General features: G+C 52.8%; 2 protein-coding genes across 2 annotated transcripts in view; both read right to left on the bottom strand.

Moving 5' to 3' along the window:
- Nucleotides 1-7725, bottom strand: part of znrf1 (zinc and ring finger 1) — a 17712-nt gene extending 9987 nt beyond the window's left edge. Inside the window, exon 1 of the mRNA XM_029841606.1 lies at nucleotides 6607-7725. Coding sequence (XP_029697466.1) covers nucleotides 6607-7000 — 394 coding nt within the window. The 5' untranslated portion in view covers nucleotides 7001-7725. The remainder of the gene's footprint in view (nucleotides 1-6606) is intronic.
- Nucleotides 7726-8975: 1250 nt separating this feature from the next.
- The window catches only part of ldhd (lactate dehydrogenase D), a 16265-nt gene continuing 15240 nt past the window's right edge, over nucleotides 8976-10000 (bottom strand). Inside the window, exons 11-12 of the mRNA XM_029841593.1 lie at nucleotides 9857-9968; nucleotides 8976-9782 (exon numbers count right to left, since the gene is read on the bottom strand). Coding sequence (XP_029697453.1) covers nucleotides 9602-9782; nucleotides 9857-9968 — 293 coding nt within the window. The 3' untranslated portion in view covers nucleotides 8976-9601. The remainder of the gene's footprint in view (nucleotides 9783-9856; nucleotides 9969-10000) is intronic.

The raw sequence follows: 10000 nt of genomic DNA, 5'->3' as shown, positions 1-10000 counted from the left end.
AGACACGGAAATAAGGAAATAAGGAAACAACGCCAGAAACCGTCAGTCGGAGAGACGCACACACTCACACAGACACACACTCACACACACACACTCTCCATGAACTTCCAACCGTCTCCTCACCTGACTGGAAGGACCAGCAGTTTCCATGGTAACAGAGACAGAACCAGAGAACTCCACAGAGAGGGACGAGAGACCAAAGATGTCAGGGTGGAGGGGACTCATGAGACCAGCATGAGAAAGACCAAAGCCTGAAGCTGGTCTAGCCCGAACACGCGTCCATCAAGTGTCCCCTCGAAGACTCTGAGTGGACAACAAACTGTCCACAGTTTAGAACTAACAACAGGCACCAAAAGGCTGCATTCGCCAGAAAGCAGAGTGTCCCCGTCCTCATCACCGTCCTCGTCCTGGTCCCCATCCACGTCCCCATCCCAGTCCTCGTCCCCATCCCTGTCCCTATCACCGTCCTTGTCCTGGTCCACATCCCTGTCCCTGTCCTCATCCCTGTCCCCACCCCCGTCCCTGTCCCCATCCCTGTCCTCATCCACGACCCCATCCCTGTCCCCATCCCTGTCCTCATCCATGACCCCATCCCTGTCCTCATCCCCATCCCTGTCCCTGTCCCCATCCCTGTCCTCATCCACGTCCCCATCCCTGTCCCCATCCCTGTCCTCATCCACGACCCCATCCCTGTCCCCATCCCTGTCCTCATCCATGACCCCATCCCTGTCCTCATCCCCATCCCTGTCCCTGTCCCTATCCCTGTCCTCATCCACGTCCCCATCCCTGTCCTCATCCCCATCCCTGTCCCTGTCCCTGTCCCTGTCCTCATCCCTGTCCCCATTAAAGGACTGTGTTTTGGGATGGCCGTGAGCCGCCGTGTGGTTGTCACAGTAACCAACGGGCTCCTGCGTCGTCGTAGTTTCCTTCCATCTCCAGCATTTGGTGCTTTAGTTGTTTTCGAGGATTCGGGAGTCGGGAATACGAAGCGCATGAGTGGAGCGCTGACCGACATTGATGCTTCCTGCCTCCACCTTCCTGAAACCCTTGGCTGGGAATCCAGAAATTGGATTGTCCCTGAACATTCCATGTTTGTTATTCATGTGCCACTAGTGTTGGTACAGTGTGTAGTTCTGTGTGGCCTCCGGGACCCGGTTCTGTGTGGCCTCCGGGACCCGGTTCTGTGTGGCCTCCGGGACCCGGTTCTGTGTGGCCTCCAGGACCCGGTTCTGTGTGGCCTCCAGGACCCGGTTGTGCCCCCTGGTCCAGATGATTGTGCATCTTCATGGTCTGCCTGGGCCGGACGGGCAGGATGAGGACGGCTACTTTCAGGCCTCACAAACGTCATCGTGTCTGAGACTGCAGGACTTGTCTTTTCCTGATCCAACTCGGGGGTGACCGCCCCCCCACCCACAGGGACGCCCCCCCTCACAGGGACACGACTGAGCACTGATCCGTGAACTGACCTGTCACCGTGCTTGAACCAGCTGTGCTGAACCGGTTTTGTGTGGCCCATTAATGGGGCCAGGATGTGAAGGGGGACGGGGTCAGAACGAGCGCTGATGATGTATTGACAGGACGTGTCAATACAGAGGCGGGACGGCCCGCTGGTGTGAGGGAGGACCAGGGTGATCACGCACCATCTTGGGGGCGTTGCCTCCACACCAGCCAGCGCCGATCCAGCAAGTTCTGAGGTCCAAACGGGACCGGGTCACCAGACCTTCTGAGTGCTGTTTCACACGTGAGCACACATGATCAGTGATCATATCGAGGATTTTAATGACTGGGATCCTGACGTCAGAGTCCTCAGAACCACCAGCACGTGCACGGTACCAGCACGTGCACGGTACCAGCACTGACCCGATGACACTTCACAACGGGAACATTTTGCAGGTCACACAGTCGTGACAGGAGTGGCTGCCGTTGGCGACGCTCCCGGATCCTTCCTCTCACGTGCACGCAGCCGTACGGTCCGTGCACGTGAGAGGAGCATCAGCCTTGAGAGGCGAGACGAGCAGATCCAAATCCTGAATGAAAAACAGCTACTCTGACCTCAGGCTGCAGTGGAAGAAAGATTGATGGGCAGATCCAACTTGACTGCTGCGTGCACGTGGGTGCGTGCATGTGTGTGTGGCTGCGTGCGTGTGTGTGTGTGCAAGACAAGACTCACTCTCAAGGTGAGACATTACACATCTCCGTGCACGTGTCAGCTTGTTTTCATGTATCTTTCACCCTCTGAATGTCTGCTGCTCATCAAGGACACACACACACACACACGCACACACACACACACACACACACACACACACACACACACGCACACACACACACGCGCGCACACACACACGCACACACACACGCTCACACTTTTCTGCCGCGTCATCGTCTGCTGCTGCCATGATGTTGTTTATTTATTTATTTTTTAGAGCAAGAGGAGAGAGAGGGAGGGGGGAGGGGGGCAGAGGGGGGCACTTGGGCTCTCATATCTGGTGTTTCTCACCCCTACCCCCCCCCCCCCCCCAACCCTCAGAGGGCAGCTTGATGGACAGAGGTGAAACACTCAACACAGCTCGTCCAGCTGTAACGTGCAGCACACCTGTGTGTTGTGGCTGGTAACCATGGCAACAGGAAGCACTTTTTTCATCACTGCTCATTAAAGGTCACTATTATAGCATGACCAGCATGAGCAGCCGCTCAGACCAGCGGCTGGGTGGGACATGGACAGGGACAGGGACAGGGACTTGGACATGGGACAGGGACATGGACATGGACATGGGACAGGGACATGGGACAGGGACATGGGACAGGGACATGGACTGGGACAAGGGGCATGGACAGGGACATGGGACAGGGACATGGACAGGGACAGGGACATGGACAGGGACATGGACAGGGACATGGATTGTCCTAGTGCAACCTGCCACCAGAGGGCGTCTCTTCTCCTACACTGAAAGAGCGAGCGATGAACGAGCTATCAGACCGAGTTAGAGAAACCATGAGAGGACCCAACAGTCCCGTGGGAGTCCATCTTTTACCCCCTCAGGACCTCCATGTTTCTGTAGTTTCTACCTGCTACTTTATCCCAAGTACAGGAGAGCTGGAGACGTTCCCAGCAGTCACCAGGAAAGAGGCATAAAGGGCTACTGTAAAGGGCTAATATAAAGGGCAAATGTAAAGGGCTAATGTAAAGGGCTACTGTAAAGGGCTACTGTAAAGGGCTAATATAAAGGGCAAATGTAAAGGGCTAATGTAAAGGGCTACTGTAAAGGGCTACTGTAAAGGGCTAATATAAAGGGCAAATGTAAAGGGCTAATGTAAAGGGCTACTGTAAAGGGCTACTGTAAAGGGCTAATATAAAGGGCTACTGTAAAGGGCTAATATAAAGGGCTACTGTAAAGGGCTACTGTAAAGGGCTAATATAAAGGGCTAATATAAAGGGCTACTGTAAAGGGCTACTGTAAAGGGCTAATATAAAGGGCAAATGTAAAGGGCTAATGTAAAGGGCTAATGTAAAGGGCTAATATAAAGGGATAATGTAAAGGGCTAATGTAAAGGGCTACTGTAAAGGGCTAATGTAAAGGGCTAATATAAAGGGATAATGTAAAGGGCTAATGTAAAGGGATAATGTAAAGGGCAAACGTAAAGGGATAATGTAAAGGGCTAATGTAAAGGGCTACTGTAAAGGGCTAATGTAAAGGGATAATGTAAAGGGCTACTGTAAAGGGCTAATATAAAGGGCTAATATAAAGGGCTACTGTAAAGGGCTACTGTAAAGGGCTAATATAAAGGGCAAATGTAAAGGGCTAATGTAAAGGGCTAATGTAAAGGGCTAATATAAAGGGATAATGTAAAGGGCTAATGTAAAGGGCTACTGTAAAGGGCTAATGTAAAGGGCTAATATAAAGGGATAATGTAAAGGGCTAATGTAAAGGGATAATGTAAAGGGCAAACGTAAAGGGATAATGTAAAGGGCTAATGTAAAGGGCTACTGTAAAGGGCTAATGTAAAGGGATAATGTAAAGGGCTACTGTAAAGGGCTAATGTAAAGGGATAATGTAAAGGGCTACTGTAAAGGGCTACTGTAAAGGGATAATGTAAAGGGCTACTGTAAAGGGATAATGTAAAGGGATAATGTAAAGGGCTACTGTAAAGGGATAATGTAAAATAACAATATAATCTACTCTTGGATTTTGTTTCACAAGGAAGAAATCAAATTGGTCAGGGTCAGGGTCAGGGTCAGGGTCAGGGTCAGGGTTAGGGTCAGGGTCAGGGTCAGGGTTAGGGTTAGGGTCAGGGTCAGGGTCAGGGTCAGGGTTAGGGTTAGAGGGTTAGGGTCAGGGTCAGGGTTGAACGCCACTTCTGCAGCTTGGCAGGGGAATGTTGCACTTTTTGATGATATGAAGTAAATTTAAACTAATTAATTTCATACAGGAGTCACTTTTTTATGTCTCCTTTTCTTTCACACTTATACTGGCTTTGCTGTGCTTCTGCACTCTTCAAAGTTGCCGATGAGAGTTGCTGATATTCCGGAGGTCAACCAAGCAACCAGAAATGAAGCCGCTCTGACACCACCGACGTGACGACCAGCAACACGTCGTGTCACCATCAGCGTGCTACATTTTCTCTCATCATCAAAGGAAGCCTGAGCAGCGCTGCCCTCGTCTCCATGGTAACGGGCCGTTCTCACTCCAACAATCATGGCCCGATGGCTTCTGTTCAGGCTTCTTCTCGTCCTTATTGGAGGAGGAACGCTACCGTGTGCTACCTTCTGACCACCAGCAGCATCTCCACCTGCAGGTGTTTCTGGTCCCTGCTCCCTCCACAGCGCCTCCTACAGGTATGAAAAGCCCTCACGGTTGCCAGGATACACAGAACCTGGAAGCTGTTCCCACCCAGGCTGCTCCCATTGTCAAAGGTTTGCTAACGAGGCTCTGGAGACCAGCAGCACCTCCAGCAGCACCTTGGTGTGTTTGTGTCGCTCATGACTGGTTTTACGTAGGGAAAGAAGCCGTGGCGACCATGTGGGACACCCAGGCAACATATCCTCCCCCCTCTCCCCCCTCTCTCCCCCTCTCTCCTCCTCTTCCTGCTCCCTCTCGGACGGGTAATTGACTCAGCCAGGTTTGGCAGCAGTATTCACACTGTGAGGAACGACCTGTGGAGCCTGCTGACACTGAAGATGGGTTAGGGTTGGGTTAGGGTTGGGTAGGGTAGGGTTGGGTTAGGGTTGGGTTAGGGTTGGGTAGGGTAGGGTAGGGTTGGGTTAGGGTTGGGTTAGGGTTAGGGTTAGGGTTGGGTTAGGGTTGGGTTAGGGTTGGGTAGGGTAGGGTTGGGTTAGGGTTGGGTTAGGGTTAGGGTTAGGGTTAGGGTTGGGTTAGGGTTAGGGTTAGGGTTAGGGTTGGGTAGGGTTGGGTTGGGTTAGGGTTGGGTTAGGGTTAGGGTTAGGGTTGGGTTAGGATTGGGTAGGGTTAGGGTTAGGGTTAGGGTTGGGTTAGGGTTGGGTAGGGTTGGGTTAGGATTGGGTAGGGTTAGGGTTAGGGTTAGGGTTAGGGCTAGGGTTGGGTTAGGGTTGGGTAGGGTTGGGTTAGGATTGGGTAGGGTTGGGTTAGGATTAGGGTTGGGTAGGATAGGGTTGGGTAGGGTTAGGGTTAGGGTTAGGGTTAGGGTTAGGGTTGGGTTAGGGTTGGGTAGGGTTGGGTTGGGTTAGGATTGGGTAGGGTTGGGTTAGGATTAGGGTTGGGTAGGGTAGGGTAGGGTAGGGTTGGGTAGGGTTAGGGTTGGGTTAGGGTTGGGTAGGGTTGGGTTAGGGTTGGGTTGGGTTAGGGTTAGGGTTAGGGTTGGGTAGGGTAGGGTTGGATTAGGGTTAGGGTTAGGGTTGGGTAGGGTAGGGTTGGGTTAGGGTTGGGTTAGGGTTGGGTAGGGTTGGGTTAGGGTTAGGGTTGGGTTGGGTTAGGGTTAGGGTTGGGTAGGGCAGGGTAGGGTTGGATTAGGGTTAGGGTTAGGGTTGGGTTAGGGTTAGGGTAGGGTAGGGTTGGGTTGGGTTGGGTTAGGTTTAGGGTAGGGTTGGGTAGGGTAGGGTAGGGTAGGGTTGGATTAGGGTTAGGGTTAGGGTTGGGTAGGGTTGGGTTAGGGTTGGGTTAGGGGTTAGGGGTTAGGGTTAGGGTTGGGTTAGGGTAGGGTTGGGTAGGGTTGGGTAGGGTAGGGTAGGGTAGGGTTGGGTTGGGTTAGGGTTAGGGCTGCTCTGCTCTGTCATCGCGGGTTCACCAAATCCTCACTCACACACGTTTCCAACAATTACCGGGAATGACTGATGATTGTTATGCTGGTCAGATTCCAGCTGCACACTTCCTTATTTTCTATTTTCCACCCCTTATTTTATTTTAAACTTTAAAAAAACAAGCTGCAGGAAATAAACGTGTTTTTAGAGTTCTGCTGTGTTCTCAAGCTGCATTATAACACGGTGTGTGTGTGTGTGTGTGTGTGTGTGTGTGTCAGTAGTTGTGTGTGAGGCTGCGCTTACTGTCAACATCTTTTGTGTTCTGTGATCCAATTATCACCTGATAGTGTTCGCGAGGCGCGTCCGAGCGTGTGTCTGTGCGCCCTTACCGCTGTGCGCGCTGAACCAGCGGGGTGCGATGTGCAGGGGCAAGGTGTCAGCCAGTGACCCTCGGGACCCCAAATAGAGCACCCCATCCGTGTGATGCCCTCCACCCCCACTGTCCTGATAGCCAGGTCCGTGGGTAGAGGCTGTGGTCCCCCCTGACCCACCTCCGGCACGATCCGAGTCCGACCCTCTTGGGGTGTAGAAGCCGAAAGGCACAGCAGGACTGTGCTCGATGCCCATCCCGGCTACAGAGCTCACCGAGCGGCTCCGCAGGCCCATGGTGCCGCTAGGACGGTAGTGGCCAAAATGGGCCGAGGGTGGCACCGCGCTGTCATCCGTGGAGACACCGGGAAAAGCACCCCTGGGCCGACCCGCCGTGCTCTGCTTTCCCCCCATCCAAAGCGGGAGGCAAGAGACAGGGGGTTCTGGGTGGAAACAGGAGGGGGCTCGGCTCGATCCGCCGAAAAAGGCTGTCGCCCCCCTCCCCTCGCGCCTGTCTGCTTCTCGACCTGCCTGCCTGTCTGTCCGCGTGTCTCCGCAGGCTCGTCAGCTCTGACTCTGTGCAGACGCAACAGCTCGTTTCCCAGCTGAGCGGCGCATGAGCCCGCCCTGCCGCCTGGATGTGTGCACGCACGCCGCGCTCCCCGGTCCCGTCCCGTCCTCTCCCGTCCCGTCCTCTCCTGTCCTGTCCTGATTATCGCGACAGTATCATTGTAGGCGGGACGCGGCAGCAACACGTTTATTCCGGCCGGCACGAATCACAGCAGCGCCGCAGTATTTACTTGGCTGCGTGCGCTTCATCTCATCTCAGACATCGTGACAACTGTTGCTGGGTGTCTGGCTGCAACACACGACGAGCCGTCTCTGGCTCCCCGTGTGTGCGCGTCTGTGCGCGTCCGCTGATGTCCTGCAGGATGTGTCGCTTCCTCTCCGCCGCAGATCGGCTCAGGCTTTACCCAGATCGGCTTCTCTCCTCTCCTCTCCGTGGCCGCCGCTGATGCCGCTGCTGCTGGGGGCAGACAATAGAGGCGCACAGTGCGCAAGCTCGGATCAGGACGCACGCAGCCCGGGACGGCGACATGCACGCGCTTAGACTGAAGTCCGATCGAAAACTGATCCATTTGACGCGCAGAATCATATAGAGGGAATAGGCGGAACTATGAACAATATTGACTCTGAACGTATTATAGGAGTGTCACATGTCGCCCCCTGGTGGCAGGCTGCATTAACTACGAGTCTCATCCCTCTCCTGAATAATGGTCCAGTGGGATAATGTGGCGACAGTGACACAAAAACCCACCGAAAAGGTTCCAAAGTCACATTTGTTCCTCCCACACATGGACGTGGAGAACAAGTGACTGAAGAGCGAATATTAACTTTATTCGCATTATCAGCAAATATGCCATATGGATGGATGGGTGGATGGATGATGGATAGATGGTGGGTGGATGGATGGATGGATTGATGGATGGGTGGATGGATGGATGGATGGGTGGATTGATGGGTGGATGATGGATGGATGGATGATGGATGGACGGATGGGTGGATGATGGATGGACGGATGGATGGATGGATGGATTGATGGATGGATGGATTGATGGATGGTGGATTGATGGGTGGATGATGGATGGATGGAGGATGGATGGATGGTGGATGGATGATGGATTGATGGATGGATGGATGGGTGATGGATGGATGGATGGATGGATGGATGGTGGACAGATGGTGGATGGATGGATGGATGGGTGGATGGATGGATGGGTGGACGGATGGATGGGTGGGTGGATGATGGATAGATGGATGGATGGATGATGGATGGGTGGGTGGATGATGGATAGATGGATGGATGGATGATGGATGGATGAATGTACTTTATTGAAATTATGATCACATGAATCCACATCTCCTCATTTTCTAATGGGTGGCAACAGTGGCAGGAAAAACTCCCCTTTAACATTAAGAAACCTGGAGCAGGACCAGGCTCATGTCGGGGGACCCTCCTGCTGATTGGGGGGGGGTGGGTAGAGAGGGAGGAGAGGCATAGAATGATGGGTAGCAGGATAACCAGAGGGTGACCAGCAGGTAACCAGAGGGTAACCAGTCGGTAACCAGAGGATAACCAGTCGGTAACCAGAGGTAACTGGTCGGCAACCAGAGGTAACCGGTCGGTAACCAGAGGTAACCAGTCAGTAACCAGAGGATAACCAGAGGTAACCGGTCAGTAACCAGAGGGTAACCAGTGTGTGACCAGCAGGTAACCAGTGAGTGAGATCTTTTCCTTTGCACATTTCTTGAGGCCAAAACAAAATTTAGTTTTGATGGTTTATTTATCTGATTTAATCCCCAAATCAGAACAAAAAAATCTTCCACAGATGTTTCACAGCTGGATTTATTTGGTTCCAGAGGAAAATCCTGATTAGACACATTTATAGCACACTGGACGTTTTCCCAAAACTTTCTTTGTTTACAACATGTGAGAAGATACATTATAAAGATATATTTCAAATTGATCTTCACAGTAGTAGAGGTCTTAGTAGAGGCCATAGTAGAGGTCTTAGTAGAGGCCATAGTAGAGGTCTTAGTAGAGGTCATAGTAGAGGCCTTAGTAGAGGCCATAGTAGAGGTCTTAGTAGAGGCCATAGTAGAGGTCTTAGTAGAGGTCATAGTAGAGGCCTTAGTAGAGGTCTTAGTAGAGGCCATAGTAGAGGTCTTAGTAGAGGCCATAGTAGAGGCCTTAGTAGAGGCCTCAGTAGAGGCCATAGTAGAGGCCTCGGTAGAGGCCTTAGTAGAGGCCTTAGTAGAGGCCATAGTAGAGGCCATAGTAGAGGCCTTGGTAGAGGTCTTAGTAGAGGTCTTAGTAGAGGCCTTAGTCGAGGCCTTGGTAGAGGGTGGGGGTTGATCAAGGCCTCGGCGGCCTCATCTTGCTCTGGGAAACACAGATGTTTACACATTCCGAGCGTGTTTTGGGAGACCAGAAGGTTCTGGGACTGGCGCCCTTTACCCTCCTCTGGGCTGCAGAATCTTGCCCGGATTCATCAGGTTCATGGGGTCGAGCATTTGCTTCAGCGAGCTTGTGACCTGCATCGCCGCGTGTCCCAGCTCCTCACACAGCAGAGCCCTCTTCCCGAGTCCCACTCCATGCTCACCTGTGCAGGTACCGTCCATGGCCAGGGCTCGCCTGCAGGAAGAGCAGCCTGAGCAGCATGTCGGCGCTACTGGGCAAAGACTCGTGTCAGGAGGCTTCAGAGTTACCTGGCAAGTCTCTCCGTGAACAGGTGAACTCTCTGCACCTCCTCTGGGTCACCAGGATCCAACACCATCAAGCAGTGGAAATTCCCGTCACCCACGTGACCTGCAATGGGACCTGAGGACGACGTGCACAGCATTCGTGTCTGC

This window comes from Takifugu rubripes, chromosome 9 (genome assembly GCF_901000725.2).
Source record: "Takifugu rubripes chromosome 9, fTakRub1.2, whole genome shotgun sequence".
NCBI lineage: Eukaryota > Metazoa > Chordata > Actinopteri > Tetraodontiformes > Tetraodontidae > Takifugu > Takifugu rubripes.
Note: the sequence above shows the minus strand (reverse complement) of the source record. Positions and strands in the feature narration are given on the sequence as shown.